At 42.4% G+C, this 20663-nt stretch overlaps 1 protein-coding gene across 1 annotated transcript in view; it reads left to right on the top strand.

The window, feature by feature from the left end:
• The window catches only part of PCNX2 (pecanex 2), a 118779-nt gene that overhangs the window by 32313 nt on the left and 65803 nt on the right, over positions 1–20663 (top strand). Inside the window, exons 11-16 of the mRNA XM_081855915.1 lie at positions 1938–2091; positions 2185–2217; positions 7884–8055; positions 13762–13872; positions 14693–14784; positions 18670–18779. Of these exons, the coding sequence (XP_081712041.1) occupies positions 1938–2091; positions 2185–2217; positions 7884–8055; positions 13762–13872; positions 14693–14784; positions 18670–18779 (672 nt within the window). The remainder of the gene's footprint in view (positions 1–1937; positions 2092–2184; positions 2218–7883; positions 8056–13761; positions 13873–14692; positions 14785–18669; positions 18780–20663) is intronic.

The raw sequence follows: 20663 nt of genomic DNA, 5'->3' as shown, positions 1-20663 counted from the left end.
AGGCACGCCTGGAGGATGTGGACCATTTGGATCCCTTCCAATCGGGATTCAGGCCTCATCATGGGACTGAAACTGCCTTGGTCGCGCTGGTTGATGATCTCCGGCGAGCTAGGGACAAAGGTGAGAGTTGTTTCCTAGTTCTGCTGGATCTCTCAGCGGCCTTTGATACAATCGACCATAACATCCTCCTGGGCCGTCTAGAGGGGCTGGGAGCTGGGGGCACTGTTATACAGTGGTTTCACTCCTTCCTCCTGGGCCGTGTTCAGAAAGTGGTGTGGGGGATGAGTGTTCAGACCCCTGGGCCCTCACTTGTGGGGTGCCTCAGGGTTCCATCCTCTCCCCCATGCTTTTTAACATCTATATGAAGCCACTGGGAGAGATCATCAGGGGGTTTGGACTGGGTGTCCATCAATATGCAGATGATACCCAGCTCTACCTCTCTTTCAAATCAGAACCAGTGAAGGCGGTGAAGGTCCTGTGTGAGTGCCTGGAGGTGGTTGGAGGATGGATGGCGGCTAATGGATTGAGGTTGAATCCTGACAAGACAGAAGTACTGTTTTTGGGGGACAGGGGGCGGGCTGGTGTGGAGGACTCCCTGGTCCTGAATAGGGTAACTGTGCCCCTGAAGGACCAGGTGCGCAGCCTGGGAGTCATTTTGGACTCACAGCTGTCCATGGAGGCGCAGGTCAATTCTGTATCCAGGGCAGCTGTCTACCAACTCCACCTGGTACGCAGGCTGAGACCCTACCTGCCCGCAGACTGTCTCGCCAGAGTGGTGCATGCTCTGGTTATCTCCCGCTTGGACTACTGCAATGCGCTCTACGTGGGGCTACCTTTGAAGGTGACTCGGAAACTACAACTAATCCAGAATGCGGCAGCTAGACTGGTGACTGCGGGCGGCCGCCGAGACCACATAACACCGGTCTTGAAAGACCTACATTGGCTCCCAGTACGTTTCCGAGCACAATTCAAAGTGCTGGTGTTGACCTTTAAAGCCCTAAACGGCCTCGGCCCAGTATACCTGAAGGAGTGTCTCCACCCCCATCGTTCTGCCCGGATGCTGAGGTCCAGTGCCGAGGGCCTTCTGGCGGTTCCCTCATTGCGAGAAGCAAAGCTACAGGGAACCAGGCAGAGGGCCTTCTCGGTAGTGGCGCCTGCCCTGTGGAATGCCCTTCCATCAGATGTCAAAGCGATAAATAACTACCTGACATTCAGAAGACAACTTAAGGCAGCCCTGTTCAGGGAAGTTTTTAATCTGTGATATTTTAGTGTATTTTTTGTTTTTATGGAAGCCGCCCAGAGTGGCTGGGGAAACCCAGCCAGATGTGCGTGGTACAAATAATAAATTATTATTATTATTATTATTATTATTATTATTATTATTATTATTATTGACCCATTTATTGTAGCAATCATACAGAAACTGTGGGTTGCCAGAAATGCACGTGCTCCTAAGGAATAATCACATGTAATTTGAAACATGGGGAACATTGATGGTCTTCCTACCTTTTTAAAAAATAATACCCTTGCCTGTCACTCTGACTCAGCAATATTTTGCATGTACTGTGACTTCAGTACACACATCTTGCTTTCTCACTCGTAAGGGCCGTTCTGTTTCCTTTGGTTGTGGGGGCAGGGGACAACTTTGCACAAAGAAGCCATCTAAGGATGGAGTATTGTGTCTTCATCAGGGCATAATACAGATTTGTTTTAGGGCATCCAGAGAAGGTTAAGCCTGATGCAAATAACTGAGATGGTAATATTATTATTATTATCATTAGTTAGTGCACAGTTATGGACTTCCATTAGTTTCACTTAATTTCTTTAGACAGCACATTGCACCTGCCCCCTCCTCTCCCTAATGTTGCTATAAAGATATGTTATACATATGGTTGTATTTCTTCTTTGAGTAAAATACTTGTGTTTTATTTCTATAGGACAGAAGATATCAAGGAGAACATTTTGGCAATCCTACTAGTAATCCTTGTTTCTTTTCTTGGCTTTGTAATTATGAACCAAGGTTTTTGTAAAGACATTTGGATCCTCCTGTTCTGTCTAATCATGGCAAGCTGTCAATACTCCCTTCTAAAGGTAAAAGTAAAAAAAAAAGACAAGTTCAACAAACACATATGGGGTCCTGTAATTCGCTGATAGCTAATGTGGTGAATCTTGTTTTGTTTTCAGAGCATTCAGCCTGATCCTGCCTCACCAATACATGTAAGTTTCATCCAACAGATAAAAGCTTTTACCAATGACATATCTATTCTGTCAGTTGGTTCAGCTGAATTTCTGGAAATAGTTGAAATAAGCCATCTCTTTAGAATCCTAACTCCATTTTTCCAACTTAAAAGTTAAAACTCAATAAAATGACTTTTTTTATTCTGATGATGGATACAAAGTAATTAGAAGAAGACTCAGTTTGACTGACTTGCATGTGACACATGTTTTCTCCTTGCTAAATTAACTTGTACTTTGTCATTCTGCATGTCTGAATCACCCTTTTTGCATGAGCACCAAAGTACTGTAGCACTTTGGGAGAAGCGTAATTAAAGAATCAATACTGGAGAGTTATGATATATACTAGGAATTTTTTAATCAAGTGGCATCAAGCTGAGATGCATGGGATCTGCTAATTGCAGGAACAGAATTCACTTATTCCCAGCTGACAAAGTGTGGCTTCTGATGTTACTCAGAAGCATTGAAAGAAAATGTGCAAATGACTTGCACATCTCCTTTCCATGCTTCCAGACACTGTCTGAAGCAGTGACTCACATCCTTCTCTCCATGGGGAGATGTGTGCTGGATGTGCATCTTAAAATCACACATCTCCCCCAGTTTTGCTGCCTGAGTCATTTGTTTTGGATGTTAAATGGGTTTCTGGTAAGATGAGTTATGCAATTACTTGCTCATCTACTTATTTGGGCTTACACAGGTGATATCAAAAGTTGCCCACAGGCCATTATAGAGGGTTCTAAAAATCCGGGTAGCTATTATTATAGTGAGCAGAGAATAAGGATTTCCCTTTTTAAATTGGCCTTGGTGTACAGAATTCTTGGAGACTTATTAGTGATGGTAACTATGAATTTAAGCCAGAAGTCGTTTGTAATGGCACATACCACTGTGAAAATTCAATTTGTTGCCAGTTTTAACTTGTCCTCACTCAGGGCTCAGGGTAGAATTTAATGTACTATTTGATTCTCTGCAGTAAAAGGTGTGGGAAAGGGGGGGGGGAGATTGTGGCATGTGACCATTTAGATACTTATTGATGCTTATTTTGTAGGTTATCAGCTGGCTAGGTTTAATGCTGATTAGAAGACTGATGACCCCCCCCCAGCAAATAATTGATTTGCTACTTTTACACACAAAATAATATGTAAAATAAAACTCAGCATGCACCAGTGGACAATATCGTTAGATATAGCACTATGTGTGTAACCTTGAACTCACATACTCTAGTACTGTGTGTGGATGTGCTTCAGAAATGGTTGGAAGCCTTATTTTTTTAAAAAAAAAAAATTGGAAATTGTTGACAATGCTGGTTGAATTAGTTAATTATGTCTGCCTTGTTGAGCATAGACAGAATGGCATTTCTGTGGCTGTTAAACCTATTTATTTTATATGCTCATATGCCACACAATAAACAAAGTATCTAGGCAGTTAACATACCCATAAAACGGCAAAAAAGTGCTTAACATCTGGACTGTAGTACACAATAGAAACTGGGTTGAGCCATATATCAAAAAAAGTTTGTGTAAACAGATGAGTCTTGAGCAAACATCTGAAGCAAAGTACTGATGGTGTCTGCTTAATATGAATAAGGCAGGGGCTTCACGACTGGATGCCCTGTTTCTTGTAGAAGGAAAGCAAGCATCATGTGACACTCTTAACAGTTCTTCTCCAGCTGAGCATAAAGACCAGGCAGGTATGGGGCAAGTTAGTCCAAAGCTGTTCAGAGCTGTATATACTATCAGCAGAATCTTGGATTTGACATGATAGCTAGTTATATGCAGTTGAGTTATATGCTGGTGATGGGAAGCTGCCATCAACAACTAGGCAGCTCCATTCTGGTCTCGTCACAGCTTCCAGATCAAACACAACAGGCCCATCTAGAATGAATTAACGTAGTAGTCTGATTTTGAGGTTGCCAACACCTGAATCACAGTGACCAGGAATCGAGGAATGGGTGTAGTTGTCTCACCATATGAAGCTTATAGAAAGGTATTCTAGCCACCTAGACCACTTGGGCCTCAGTGATATAGATGGATCCAGGAGTACCCCTAGGCTGTGAACCTGGTCTCTCAGAGGAAGTGTGACCCTGTTCAGAATAGGTAATCCCCTGGACACAGAAACCACCCACCCAGAGCTCCCCCATTTTACCAGGAATTAAGCTTTATTTATTGGTCCTTATCTTGCCCACTACTGCATCCAGGCACCAATCCAGTCCTTACACAGTGCCACCTGATTCAGATGTAATAGGGAAGTAAGAGCTGAGTTTCATCTGTGCACTGATGACACCTCGTCCTCGTGACTGCTTCTAGAGGTTTCATCGAGATGCTGAAAAGCATTAATGAGAAAATAATACCCTGTGATACTAGATGCCATAAACACCATGGGGCCAATGACTTCTCTCAGTACTACCCTCTGGGCTTGACCCTAGATTCTATAATTGCAACCACTAGCTCAATATTATCAACTTTTGAGTGGCACCCACACTTAACAGGGAATGAATCTGGGATCTCTCTCACTCATTTGTAGCTCTTCCCAAATTTGTATAAGCCCTCCCTTGCACCAGTCAGAAAGACTGTAAAACTCGAATCCAGAACTCCATGGGTTCAAACTTAAAGACTCTGCATGATCCCAAATCACCAAGTCATTTTGCTGTCAAAGTTCACTGCAATTCATGTCACAGCTAACATGCAAATTAGCTAATCCTGAACTTCATTGTGTTTCTTTTCCCTGCAAGCATAAATAAATCACAAAGCATATGGAATTGCTAGATACATCAGAGCTGAAAGGCATTTCATGCTTAGATGCAAACTGGGCATTGCTATTAGAGAGCACATTAGTTTCTAGTTCCAATCATTACTACATATGATTTCCAGTGATTTATAAGAAATAAATATTCAGACCTCGCTAAAGAGGTAATTTTCTCTGTGCTAAATGTAAGTTCTGTTTGTCAGTTAAACCATATAAAGTAGCATGAGCGGTAATCAAATCAGTTGCATGGGCAGACATTAATAATGTGCACATTTGTTTTAAAATGAAAAGAAATTGGCTTAATCAAAATTGCATTATAATAACATCAAAGCCTGATTTGAAAGTACTGGCAGAGACAAAGCACCTAATGATTTTTAATGAAAGCATTTTTCTAATGCAATATTGGGGACCTAAGTTCAGCAGTGGTAGTCAAGTTTTATTGAAATACTAAATTTATGATTTCTTTTATGAAATGCTATTATATAGGGAAACCTGCCCTATTTTTGATTTCACTGATTCTGATGTCTTTTTAGTATGGCCATTTCTTTCAAACCACCGTGCTGTGCAATTATAGGCTCTCCATATCCCCTGTTTTGCAAAAGCTTTGGGAAGAAAGTCTGTTGTGCCCATCATGACTGTAATATGAGCACCCTCTCCACCCCTATCGCCAGCTATATCCAAACAAATAACTCAGTCCTATGAACATCTGGACGGAATCTATGGATGGATCTCCACCCACAGGATGCTCCTGTGGAAGAATGGGAGAAGCACTTATAGCTGATTCTCTCTGCAGCCTCCTATGCACCCCCTGGAAATCTGTTTGGAGTGTTAGGGGACCCTCTGGAACTGTGTGGGAAGAAACTCGATGGGCAAGGGCCAAAGGCAGAATCAACAAAAGTCACCTCACATACAACCTTCCTCCAGCAGGGAGCTTCCACTGGATCTCAGTTCCTTCATTGAACAGAAGAAGGAGCCTTTCTGTTTGCAGAGGGGCAAATCCCACCGATCCTTGGGATTGCATGGATATGCAGGGGACTGAAAAAGAGGGTGCAGCTACTTTGCTCATCCATGCTGCTTTTAGCTGTCATGTTAAGCTCAGTGGCGGAGCTTCATGCTCCGGCATCGGGGGCGGAGAGCAGGCGGGGGCAGGGCTGGTGCACGTCTTGGGGGTGTGACACCCCACCAGGATCGCTTTGCCGGGGACAGTGCACTCCCCCTGCACCCCCTTCCTCCGCCAGTGGTTAAGCTAAGACAAGGTTTAATTGATGCCACACAATCCATAGGTGTTCAGACCAAAGTTCTTTCCAGTCCATCCAACATCCTGTGATTCAGGCCCTCAACATGCCTCATAACAGCAAAAGCACAAGTCTGCTAAAACTGGATCAGTACCAAACTAAACAGCATCGTCATAAAACAGAAGGGACTTCTCTGCTAACCAGATCACCCTTCCCCAAACGCCTTGGGAAAGGAGATCATTTTGACCAGTCTCTTGAAAATCTGAATGGACTTTGGAAGAAGGCTCCATAAAGTTTTTGCACTTCTACTTTCCCTTCTCTTCCACGCCCAAGTCTTCTTCTTCTTCTTGTTGTTTTCAAAACCTCATTTATATTTTTCAGATAGCCTTACAGCAGCTTTTTCCATGACAAAATGGAAAAGCAAGGCACATATATAAGAGATCTGAAACAGAGCAGTGCTGCATAATGTGTTACAAGCACCAACATTTTTTCACATTTTATAATACATGCAAATGGAAGCACAGGCACCCTTATGAACGGCTCCGCAAGTTGGCATGACAGGCTGCCATATTGTACTTCTTCATAATTCACAGAATTGCATTAAAGTGAAAGCACACAAGGCAGGTTGATGCTAATGCCAGGACACACAACAGCAGGGAAATTAAAGAATGATTAGAGTCCCCACATGTTTGCCCTTCAGTATTAAAACAGCTGGGGGAGACTTGGCATAACTGTCCCCAGAATTTTTATGTGAGAGCTACAAGTGCTCTTCATCTCAGGCTGTTTCCGTGGGTTTTGCAGTTTTGAAAATTTGCACAGACTTCTTAGTTGGGGGTGGAGTGCCCCTTCCAATGTTACGTTAGCTGGGAGCTGCTGTGTGGGTCCTTTCTGTGTCCTTCCATACCAGTGGGTATCTGACAGCGCACAGGGAAAGTGCCACTTTTGAGGTTTCCAGTATGAATCAATGCTGATCTTCCTATGTATCCAAGATCTTCTGGCATTGCTGTGCTAAGGTTACCAGATTTTTTTCAATGAATCAGGGTACACTTTTCAACTTCAATGGATTTTGTATGCAGACTGATTTGTAAATCTGGGGACTTTCCCCGGGTAATGGGGATGTCTGGTAACCTTATGCTGGGCAGCATGGGAAGAACATGCAATACAGCAGCTCCCAGGGTGCTGAACATAATGTTACAAGAGACACCCCCCAAAGTGGGGCAGTGGTATGATCCTTTGACCACTTCATCCATGGCATCAGTGGTACACGGCTTGTGGCTCCATATAACTGCTATTAAGCTGGTTCACATGTAGCATTAAACCGTGTTAAAATAAACTCTGGCTTGACATGGATGAGTAGCAGGCTTTTGCACACAGTGAATACCAGCGCATTGCTTGTTCGCTTTAAACCATTTATTTTAACTATGGTTCAGGATTATGTACAAACCAGGCCATTGTAGTTAATGACATATACATTTGGATTTTGGAATAAAAAAGAAAATCATAATATACTGCTATTCTCTGATATTTGAGATGCATATCCTAAGTTTCGTACTTTTCATGTTTTGCGATATGGAAATATTTTTGTGATGTACAATATGAAAATTTGCACTTTGCATATTAAAGGGTATAATGGCAGCATTAAATATATTTTTGTTTTGTCTGCTTTTCTAGGGGCACAACCAGCTGATAACATATAGCAGGCCTGTGTATTTTTGTATATTGTGTGGCCTTATTTTATTGCTAGATGCAGGATCCCAAAACAAAAGTCCCCCTATTTATACGGTATATGGCTTGAAGATCTTCTCACCAGGATCATTTCGGGCAGCCAGAGACCATGTGATTGGTGAGTTAAACATTAACAATGGGCAGTCTGGTGCTCTTATTTTGTCACTTCTTTTGCCTCTTTGCTTTTTATCTCTGGGGTTCAGAATGTGGTAGAGAATAAACCTTTAAACATGGACGGATGTCTTGTGTGTTGTACATGATCAAGCACTGGTAACCTCTGATCTGTGTAGCGCAGGGACAGGGAAATTCAGGCCTCTGTATCTGAACCACAAAAACTTCCCCAAGCCACACCCCTCACTGGCCCTGTGTGTAGAAACATCCTACTATGCAATGGTAAAAATGGCATTTCTTGCCCCACCCACTTTTGCCTCTGGTCTCACCATTCACTGCCATGTTCTTCTTGGAAGGTTGCCCAGTAGTGAAAGCTCCCTTGGGTTGAAAAAGGTTCCCCACCCTGATGTAATGGAAGATGCTGTTGAAGTTATAATAATAGCTGGGGGTGTTTTCAGAATGTTAGGAATGTTCAGGTGTTGTTTAATGTCTTTATTATGCAGTGCCATGTTTTGTTTTGCTTTTTAAAAAAGAGCCTGAAAAGAGGTGGGATGTCTCTTTAAGGTATATTGCTGCTGCTCACCCTCCCCAAGCTGCCCCATGTCTTCTCTCCCCACCTCACCCTGCTGACTTCTCCAGCTGCTCCAAATGCATGTTTGTGGAGGAGAACATGCAGCTGGAGTCCTGAGAGATGGGGAGAAGCGTGGTGAGAAAATTCCAATAGAAAGTGGTGAAAGGGTTAAATACCCCTCTGAGATTACTTCTCTGCTCCAAATTGACCCCTTTGGAAGATGCATTGAAGTAGTTTTTAGGGTTGTAACTTGAAACTTCTTAATCATTGGGGACAACACTGGAGACCATTCTGTGTTGTCTTCTGCCATTGGAAGTAACATGGGGTAGGTAGCACCAGGGACTGGGCATTCACTGTCATTGTGCCAAAGTAAGGATGTTGTCACAGAGGTCCACCCAGTTGTATTTCTGCCTACCTTTCAGGGTGCCGTGAAAACACCCAGTGTGCTTTTGGGATGCATATTTACCAAATTTAACAATACCATTTTTCAGATGCTTTAAACTCCTTGGAGGAAAACTGAGATATAAATGTGAATAAATAAACATTTACTCTATGTATTTTATAAATTCTAATTTTGTTTTTATTCTCGGGGGTGGGTGGGGATTGTTAGCCACTTTGAGAGCAAGCATGTTATTATGAAGTAAGAGGTTTTTAAAGCTGATAGAGAATCAGAAGTCTTCTTTTTTCTTTTCTTTCTTTTAGTTCTTATGTTAAAAATGCTTGCTATTTGATGTTGATTTCTGTGTTTTTTATTTGTTTTTCAATAATAAAAATAGCTTTAAAAATAGAAAAGCTAGGTCTAGCAGGGGACGTACCGGTACTTCCCATGAATGGTGTGGACTCTTCTGTTTCAGTCATCAAATAAGGAATTAGACCCTGTGTTTCAGAACCAGAGCTGAGTGTGCATGATTCATTACGTGGCTGTGGTCTTGCATAGTGTAACTGTATTATGAGTTCTGGGTGGTGCTGAAACTCAACCACATTGGTGAACAGATAGCTTTTGTGCTGGATTCCACCCTGGCTGACATAACAAAAACACTGGCCTTAGTCCCTAGACCTGCCAAAGCTTGCTTGGCTCCACAACCTGACCCAGAGGGCTCTGGCAGACCTAGCCCTAAAGAGGAACATTGAGGTTTGGTAACTCCCTGGGTATATCTTGTAAGGTCACGTCCTTGACTTAAAAATAATAATAATTTATTATTTATACCCCGCCCATCTGGCTGGGTTTCCCCAACCACTCTGGGTGGCTCCCAGCAGAATAATAATAATAATAATAATAAAGCAATAAAACTTCAAACATTAAAAACTTCCCTAAACATGGCTGCCTTCATATGTCTTTTAAAAGTAAGATAGTTGCTTATTTCCTTGACATCTGACGGGAGGGCGTTCCACAGGGTGGGTGCCACTACCGAGAAGGCCCTCTGCCTGGTTCCCTGTAGCTTCACTTCTTGCAGTGAGGGAACCACCAGAAGGCCCTTGGATCTGGACCTCAGTGTCTGGGCTGAACGATGGAGTTGGAGACGCTCCTTCAGGTATACTGGAGGTATACTGACTTCCTGCAGCCACTGATGAGATCCTACAGCAACAGAGGGAATCCACCAGTGAATGATCAGGCCTTTCTGTGATAAGCACTGGCACATACATCTTATAGTTCTGACATGCCAGTTTTACAGTTTTCTTGTTCTAGTCTCTCACAATGAAATGGCTTCTCTGCCAAACAATCTCTCTCTCTCTCAACATTTGGCCTCTTCCTCATTAAGGGTCACTTATATTATGCTTTTGGGGCATAATATAATTTTATTCTCTCCTCCCACCCTATTTTAATGATGGATTTAATTTCCCATCTTAATAAGTGTGTAATTGGGCAAATGGTTCCCTTATTACTGAAGAATGGGCCTTTTGACTCCAGCAGATGTGTTTTCGTTATTTCCTATAGTTGCTTGGTAACCTGTTGATTCGGCCTGCTCATCAGTTAGCACTTAGGGTTGGAAGAATTTAATAAATAAGAGATAAGGAGTTTGGCTGATGCATTGGCTGATGGCATCAAAAAGCCCATGAAGCCCTAGTACCAAGCTAGTCTTCTTTTGCCATTCTCCAAAAGGACCTCTCCAAACTCAGTGAATGGACAATAAAATGGCAAATACAATTAAATGTAGGCAAGTGTAAGGTGATGCATGTTGGGTCAAAAAATAATCATCTTTATTTCACATATATGCTTATGGGATCTAAACTGGAGGTGACAGACCAGGAATGAGACATTGGGATCATAGTCATAGACCTTGACGAAGTTGTTGACCCAGTTTGTGGTAGCTGTGCCAAAGGCAAATTCCATGCTAGGGATCATTTAGAAAGGCATTTGAAAACATATCATTATGCTATTATACAAATCTTTGGTGCAGCCAGATTTGGAATATTATGCTAAGTTCTGGTCACCTCACCTCAAAAAGTATATTGTAGAGCTGGAACAGGTTCAGTAAAGGGCAACCAAAATGCTGAAAGCCCTAAACGGTCTCGGTCCAGTATACCTGAAGGAGCGTCTCCACCCCCACCGTTCTGCCCTGACACTGAGGTCCAGCTCCAAGGGCCTTCTGGCGGTTCCCTCACTGTGAGAAGCCAAGTTACAGGGAACCAGGCAGAGGGCCTTCTCGGTAGTGGCACCCACCCTGTGGAATGCCCTCCCACTGGATGTCAAAGAGAAAAACAACTACCAGACTTTTAGAAGACATCTGAAGTCAGCCCTGTTTAGGGAAGCTTTTAATGTTTGACCGACTATCGTATTTTAATATTTTGTTGGAAGCTGCCCAGTGTGGCTGGAGAAACCCAGCCAGATGGGTGGGGTATAAATAATAAATTATGATGATGACGATGACGATGACGATGACGATGACGACGATGATGATGATGATGATGATGAAGAAAGGGATGGAGCAGCTCCCCTATGAGGAAAGGTTGCAATGTTTGGGACTTTTTGGTTTAAAGAAAAGGTGACTAAGAGGCAACATGATGGAAGTATTTAAAATTACTCAAGCCTGGAGAAAGTGGATTGTGATCCCCCACTCCATAACACTAGAATTTGTGGACATCAAATGAAGCTGAACATTGGAAAGTTCAGGACAGATTAAAGAAAGTGCTTCTTCACACAACACATAGTCAAACTATGGAACTCGCTGCCACAGGAAGTGGCAATGGCCACCAACTTGGATAGCTTTTGAAAGAGGATTAGACAAATTTATGGAGGGAGAGGGCTGTTGAGGGTCACTAGCCACAATGGCCGTCCTCTCCCTCTACGGTTGGAGACAGCAGTTCTTCTGAATTCCAGTAACTGGAAGCTCTTGCGCTTGAATCCTGATTACTGATTTCCCACAGGCATTTGGCCACTGTGAGAGCAGGTTGCGGGACTAGATGGGTCAATGGCCTGATCCAGCAGGCTCTTCTTATGTTCTTACATGCAAATATGTACTCATAATAGAGCTCATATACCTGTTCAATAGCTGCTCAAGAGAGGAGTGCAAATGAATGCCAGCATAAGCACATGATTCATCCAGCAGATTTGTCTCACCACCACGTTTATTTTAATTTTATGCTAGACAGCTTGATATCTTCTTTTGTTTTCTGTTGGAAAGGTGCATGTCATTAGAATCCCTTAGGGACGTCATATTACAAATCGTTGTTAACTGCCTAGAATAAGAAAACCTTCCTTTCCCCCGCTCCGCCTCAATTCTCTCAACGTGAAGGCCTAGTGGGCCTTCCTGGGTCAATGTTTACTAAGCTGGATGCCTTCACTGTTCTTGCCCAGTACTCAGCCATGCAAGAACTGGCACCTTGTAAGAAAGGAGCCAAGCAACCGTGTGCCAGGTGCTGTATTGTAAGATGCGAAAGTTCGCACAAACTGACTTTTGCTCCCCCGGCCCATTTATTTTCATTTTCATGGCAGATTAGAATAAAATATGTAGCCTGCCCAGTCTGCTTAAGTAACACATGGTTTATTCACAGGGGAAATTGCCAGAAATAACAAAGTGTCCCCCTGCCCCACCATAAGAAGCAGAACAAACAATCTGTGTGCAATTTGAGACCCAATTTTCTACAGCCTCCCTACGGCCCTGTTAACATAGCTGTCTGATTGCTTTTTTCTTGAACTGGAACTATGACCCGACAGGAGGCGCCTCCCCCTCCTTTTTCCCATGGATTTCAGATCAGATTTTTGTTGGATTTCTCATGATACGGCTCCAGCGTAACTGACTTTGCAGCAGTTTACATGCTGTCCTGACACAATATGCTCCCTTCTGCCTGCTGTTGTTTAGTTGTGTCCGACTCTTTGTGGACCAGAGCACGCCAGGCACTCCTGTCTTCCACTGCCTCTGCCTGCTACATGTTTTAAATTGGAAACGAGATAAGCAATTTCCCTCTGGCTTGTGCCAAATTGGCTCATAAACCAACCAAGATGCTTCCCCAAATATCTGAATCCTCAACCCCCTCCCTCTTTCCTTCAACTGGTATTCTGGGAGCAGCAAGGAGATGGAGGGAGGTCTCCCCACTTCTGGTGTGCTCCACCCTATAAGGCCTTGCAATAGCTCATGGGAAGGATAGTTTTCTCAATGTATAATGACCTTGCAGTCACATATGCACCTCACATTTGTACTAATTGGCCATCAGCTCTGTATCTAGTCTTATATCCATGGGCCAACCACTCCTGAACAAGTTTTCCCTCTTATATGTCTACCTAAACATCCAATCATTTCGTTGCATCTTGACACTAAAAAGCTTCTACTCTTCGAGCTCTGTACTAGTCCACTAGGATGTTGACCCCATAGTGTAGGGAATAAGAGCAAGGCAGTCTCCAGAGTTCACAAGGGTGTAATAGTTTCTTCACCAAATTGTATTTTTATTTAGACCATAGATCAAGCAATTATTACAGTTTCACATAACGATATTCAAATACATTTATATTATAGCCTTTTCATGTGGAAACTCAATAAGATAATATCAACAGCAACAAAGGAGGAATGTGTAGGTAACAGCTTCGGTGGAGTCCCAACAGTTTCCCCAAAGCCCCTTCTTGATTTTGTACTCTTATGACATAATTTTTTTTCCCAGGTGCAGGCAATAATCTAATTTTCTGCCTCTCTGCATGTTTAATTTCAGGATTTTTATTTTGCTTTCCTGCCATTTCCCTTCTTGGCCTTTTCCCACAAATCAACACTTTCTGCATATATCTCCTTGAACAAATTGATATGCTGCTGTTTGGAGGTTCTGGTAAGTAACTTATATTGTGTATATAATGCCTGCACGCAACAACTCTCTCTCTTCATGATCATCAACACAGATAAATATGGCGACCAGAAAACCTTTGGTGTTGCCTCTTTGGTAGCAATGCTGGCTGCAGCCATCCAGCTATTCAGCCATCCATCCATCCATCCATCCATGGAAGGGCTTGGGACAACTGGGTCTGATGGCACTTTCTTGCATCTGTGTCCCATTGAGCAACCAGTCAGGTGCACTAAATGCACCTCGTTCCAGCCTACAGCAGCCTTAGTGAGTTTCTGGGAGATCGGGGAGAAGTGATGTTCATCAGGGCCTTCCTCCTCAATCATGGTTCTTCCTCTAGCCTCTCTATGCCTCACCTCTTCAGCTGTTTTACTATCCCGTCACAGGTCTCGCTTTTGTGGGCAGGCACTGTGGTCTGGCGGAGCTGCCTGAGGCTGCCCACAGCCATGTCCTGTTTGGCAATCACTTTGATATGTGTTGAATTAGTAATGCTTTAGGCTGTCATTTTGGTCTCTCCAGGTCCAATAACTTGTTCAATTTTTTGACTTGGGCAAAACCCTTGTCATAATTGGCAGGAATCTGTCAAAGAATCATAGAATTGTAGAGTTGGAAGGGACCCTGAGGGTCATCTGGTCCGACCCTCTGCAATGCAAAAATATGCAGCTGTCCAATGTGGGAATTGAACTTGCAACCTTGGCATTATCAGCGCCACGCTCTAACTAACTGAGCTATCCATGACATATTTTAATTTGTGCCATAACAGCTATATCCAGAGAGGAAGCAGTGCATTTTGATTTTTGTATTTCAGCTGCTGCCGGGATGATCTCTTCACTGTACAGTATTTCTCGGAGCTTCATAGTTGTGATTGTCCTGTACGCATTCTGTTTCAATGCAGTAAAGGTAAGAAGGGGAGTGATTCTGGTGGCAAAGCAGGGCAGCTGCTACTGTGGTTCCAGTCTCAGTTTTTCTGTTTTCTTCTGTCTACAGACCTGTATAGATAATGCTCAGATTTGCAATATTTTCCCTCCTTGCAAAAAAAGGGGGAAAGTTTGTGAAACTTGGTGTATTGTGCATGTGTGCTTCAACAAGGAGACCCTGCATCATAACTTATGTTTGTGGAACATAAATGTGGAAGGAAGGCCACTGTGCAAGTGGAGCATCTCTTGTGAAAACTGAAAACGGAGAACTTCAAGTGGAAGGAGCTGGGAAATATTGTATGCGATTATGGAGGAGAGAACGAAAATCTTAATGCTAACTCATTAATCAGTTGCTTTGTATAGTTTTGTGCTTTCCGAGGGTTAACTGAACTTCCAAATCGCCTTTGGTAAATAGCGTTAAGGACAATCCTTTTAAACATGTTATGCCATTTGCACATCTTTTCACAGCACAATCAACTAAATTACAGCAGGCAGGTGGCTTTGTAGATAAGCAATCTTGCCCATAGGCTCGACTTCATACTGCTTTGAAATGTGCTCATAATGCTACCCTGAAGTTGGAGTGCGCTGCAAAAGATTTACAAGATATCTCCTTCAAATTACACATATTAACTGCAGACTTTCTGTTCACACAGGAAAATTATGCCTCATTTGAATTTTTATGACTCTGTTCTTTTTGAAGATACTCCTAAAGCAGAAAAATTAGGCATGCAAAAATGATACTACTTATTTCACCTTCTAACCTTAGTCCACTCTGGATTTGGAATTTTCAAACCTCTTTATGGTGTGTGAAAGTGAAGGCCTACGTGAGCCTGCTTTCCTTTCTAAAAATGACTTTCCTTTCCATTTCAGGGCATTCTTGTAGTGGCGTGGTGCACGCTCCAAATTCAGTAGAAAGGGCACTCAGATTTCATAGTGCTTTCCCTCCTGCTTTGCTTGTGGTCTGCATAGATAGAATATAATAAGAAATACACACACACACACACACACACACACACACACTCTTTCTCCACACAAAGATTGCTTGTCCTATTGATCAGTGCAAGTGGTCATAGAGAACTGAAAAATGATAAGTAAGAAGGAAACATTTTGGATGTGTTTTAATTGTTGTAACTCACCTTGGGAACTTAGGGTAAAGGGCAGGCAATAAATTGTAATAATAACAAACAAATAAACAAAATAAATAATAATAAATGAACCAAGCAGATGTGACATCCCTTGTCATATAGCATTTTGCTGCTTGTGAAATGTAAAACCCAATGTGTTTAAAGCACACAAAACACAATTTCATGCAGTTCCCAGGATTATTGGGGAGGGGTGTGTGCTTTAAATGTGTGGCATGCATGCAACTTAGGTGATTGCAGCCTCAATACAATTCGACATCACATCCTCTCCAGTGCAGGAGTAGTGGTTAAGAGCGGTGGACTCGCAATCTGGTGAACCGGGTTTGCGTCTCCGCTCCTCCACATGCAGCTGCTGGGTGACCTTGGGCCAGTCACACTTCTTTGAAGTCTCTCAGCCTCACTCACCTCACAGAGTGTTTGTTGTGGGAGAGGAAGGGAAAGGAGAATGTTAGCGGCTTTGAGACTCCTTAGGGTAGCGATAAAGCGGGATATCAAATCCAAATTCCTCCTCCTCTTCTTCTCTCTTGTAAATTATCCTTTTTGAAATGCCTACTTTATAATGGCCACCTCTTTCAGTGTGTGTATTGAAATGGGATTGGATTGAAGCTGGAACCTTCCTCATGCAGCATGTCTTCTCTGTCACTGTTCTGTGGCCCAGCCCGAGTTTGCATTTCCCTCGGAAGCACTGAAAGACTTTTTGGGCAACTGCCTGGCTTCAGAAGGCAGTGACTTGCATCAAAGTTGTCAGATGGGAGTTGTGCTGCCTGTGAGGGAATAAGTAGTAAGGTGGAGACTCAAACCTGAATCCAAGGGAAGGCCTAGCTAGCATCTTCGTTGCAGGATCTACCAGGAGAAGACCAGCACTGTCCATCAACTACATAATAGGACCACATTACAGTTTTAACTTGGGCTGTTCCTTAGCCTTTGACTCTCTCAAAATTAGCCCCCCAAATCAATGGGAAGTAGGCTTATTTGTGGCATGATCCAACATGGAGTTAAGATAATACCCCATGAAGTCACTGATACCATTCAAATATTTCCCTTGTATCCTCCTGGTTATGGTTTTTCCTACTTTACAAATGTTTATTATTCATGCCCAGCCACTTATTTTACAGTAAGTCTACACTGGAAACTGATTTGCTATCCCTGCTTTTAGGCATGCTTAGTGGCAGTACATGTGCCGGGGTGTATTCTGTGCATATGTTCTCAGGCGCATTGAAGTACAAAATTGATTTACAGGCTCCTGTAGCTAATTACTGTTCAAGGCTATCTTAACAGGTGGAATTGGTATATTTAAATTCTCTCACACCCATTGATTATATTAATGAGGCATGAAGTGCTTTGTGAGGCCCACTTTTTAGTACCAGTAACTTAATCCACACACCCATAACTTTGACTAATTTGTCTTAATTAACATTTCTGAGCGGCAAACTCTGCAACGTAAAGGTAATCTTCAAACAGCTAGAATTCTCGGTAGATTTTTAAAACACGACTTGATATCCACAGAAGCACGTATAAAAGAAATCCATGATTCCATTACATTCTGTTCATAGAGTCGAGAGAAAAACATGATCTGTATTTACAAATACTTCAGAATATGTGAGACAGTTTTGGAGACAGGCTGCAAAATGATAAAAGTTCTTTAAATTAGAAAACTTTGGAGTCTTTCCTACAGCTATTCGAAAGATGAAATAGCTTTCAAGTTTTACTATTTATTATGAGTGATATGACACTCACAAATGTCAAAATGAATACGATTGTGATATTTCTTCATGGTTTTCCTTAGCAACTTGGTTTTGAATATGTACTGAGTCTTATCTTATTCTCTTATTTATATATTAAACTTATATAACCCACCCTTCCTCCCAAAGGAACCTGGCTGTCAGTCACACAAGTGATAAAACAATAAAATAACTTCTAAAAGCACCTTAAATTTATGAAACTGTTATTAGAGTGGCAACAGAGAAACATCTGGACCTCAAAGCAGAAGGAGAAAGATAGGCATTTCTTGCCTATACAACGATGGACCACAGAATGCTGGCATAATTAGGCCCAATTTTACTAGATGTGCAGGCAATGGCCATAGTGTGAAATGCCACCAAGGGAGGCTGCTCCCTTCAGCTTTCAGTGGGTGTGAGGCAGCTCCCTATACAGTTCCCACCAATTTCTTTCATTTCTAGCTTTGCAATGGAGACATCGAAGTTGTCCGCAATATGGCGGGAGCTATATACCACCTGTGGTTTGCCACGCGAAGCTGCTTCTGTGTGGTTTGCATTGTTGTTTTACAGAACCCATAAGGCAGCAGTTGTCTATATTAAGCAAGTGATGGAAGACACTGGTGTTTTATCGACTGTTTTGCACTTTTAAGTGTTTTAAGACTACTCCATGTCATTGTGCTGGAAGGGAAATGAGATGGATTCACTATAAAGTATTCATTGTTCCTCTGGGTCCGCAGGTTTGTAGGAAGGAAATTGGTGGTCGGTCAGCGGGGTGGGCGGGTAGAATCATCTGACTTCTTGTGGTTTTCCTTGTTTCTTTTGCTGCTAACTGCTGATTTGAAAAGCTATTGTGGTTTATATAAGGATGCTATTGTGGTTTATATAATTATGCAGTGTGTCGGAAACATCACAGCTTCTCCCAGATTAGAATTAACAGTGTAATTCTTCTAATATGTGGTGTTACAGTTGAATTTAAGGACATTTCCCCACCCCCATTTACTCCTACAGGAGCCGTGGGACGCTCAACACATTCCTGCATTGTTCTCTGCTTTCTGTGGCCTTTTGGTTGCCCTTTCATACCATCTCAGTAGGCAAAGTAGCGACCCGTCTGTTTTAATGTAAGTCATCAGCAAATCCTTTTATAGATCTTTGTCACTATGGCTTATATTGATGCTCCTGTAAAATTAACAGAAATGGAATGATGTGGCTTTGATCTGTGTGGTGAGCATACCTGTGGGAGGAAAATCATCAGGAAAACCTGAAGCGAGAGGGTTCTTTGAGGTTACAAACCATTGCGCTTGATTGATTTTTGGTTAGATCCAGAAAGTCAATTCTTACATTTTTATGAGGGGGAAAAATAGCAGGCTTCTTTCTTTAGGAGGTCTTTAGGAATCTGTCTAGATGTGTAGATCCTTGGCTGTCTAGATCCTGGGTTGGGACATTAAGAGTGCATCTATATGACATGTGACTTGACAAACGGTGTCTTGACTCGCTGATCACAGTGATGCTCTGGGAAGCCCAAATCTGCACAGATTTTGCACAAGAATGGAATAAACACCCATTATAGCTCTTTAAAATTCCCCCAAAAGTACAAACATGTTTCCCCTTGTTGAAAATGTACCCACTTTTCATTCATGCTTATTTACAAAAAAAGAAGCTCCTGCGTTTTACTTTTAAGTGAGGAGTTTTGTGTCCTTGAAATCTTTGCTTGCTTGCCTTGTACAGTATCTAATCTCCTCTAATACCTTTAATCACATCTCTGCAGTTCGAACTGCTCTTAATATCTTGTTTGGGATTAAAACACTTATTTCTGATATTTAAAAAGCATCAAATATTCATGGACTAACCACGATTAAAGTGCATAATCCTCTTCCCTCCCCCAAATTACTTTGAACTAAATTAAAGGGTATTCAAGGGATTGCAAATGTTCAGATGAGATGCAGTGCCATAAAGATGAAAAAGAAGTTGGAACACAAAACTAAATTTGAAATTAGCATTCCCGCCCCCCCCCCATTGATACAGCAGTTCTTAACCTCTTAATTATGACTGGTTGAAAGAAAAGAAACACTAACATTAAGTATAATTTTGCAAAACCCTTAAATCAATTCTCAAATTGTTTTCAGGTTATTTTCTCTAGTGCATTTTGCATATGTGCAAAAAAATGTTTTTTTAAAAATGTAGGTGCTAAGGATGTGGGGGCAAACTCACACCTTGAAAATGATACTTATTTGCCTCTTATGTTGTGTTTATTTAACTCCTTTTTGCTCAGTCTCCACATACCCAATTAACCATTGCACAAGGGAGAGAGTGGGGATGAAAGTGTTGGTCCTGACTGCACAGACCCCATCTCTGCATCCCACTGTGTCTCATGGCCTGGATGCTTGCATGGAGAGTCCGCTGTACCTGAATAGGCTCCCGAGACAATGCAGAATCCTGATCTTCCAGGTTTCTTATTTCATGGGGAACCTCAGAGTGGAAGGTCTGCCTCTCCCCATATAAACCATCCCAGACTCTGTGGTCATCATCTGAGACCTTCTTCGTGTTCCTCTCCATGTGAGAATGGAGGGTGGCAACACAAGAAAGGGCCTTTTCTGTAGTGGCTCCTCATTTGTGGAAGGTTCTCCCCAGGGAGGTTCTCCTTGCACCTTCATTATATATTTTTAGGCAACAGCTGAAAGCGTTCCTCTTCAACCAGGCCTTTGGCTGATTAATACCTTTTAAATGTATCTTTGGGAAAGGGGGGGTATTGCTTTGTTGTTATTGTTTTAATTATTTACTTGTGTTCTTACCTTGTATTTTATTTTGTGATCTGCCCTGTGATTTTGTGATGAGGGGTGGTATCTAAATTTAATAAATATAAATAAATACAACCTCCTTGTGGGTACCATTGCTGACTTTCTGTCCCTGACACACAGAGGGCTGCAGGAACAGTGACATGAGGCACATGGGAACCCAATGGCTGCATCTCTGCTCTCCCCCTTGTATGATGGTAATCACAGTTG

Source organism: Podarcis erhardii (assembly GCF_964252035.2).
Source record: "Podarcis erhardii genome assembly, chromosome: 3".
Lineage (NCBI taxonomy): Eukaryota > Metazoa > Chordata > Lepidosauria > Squamata > Lacertidae > Podarcis > Podarcis erhardii.
The sequence above is the reverse complement of the archived record's forward strand: the minus strand, read 5'-3'. Positions and strand labels throughout refer to the sequence as shown.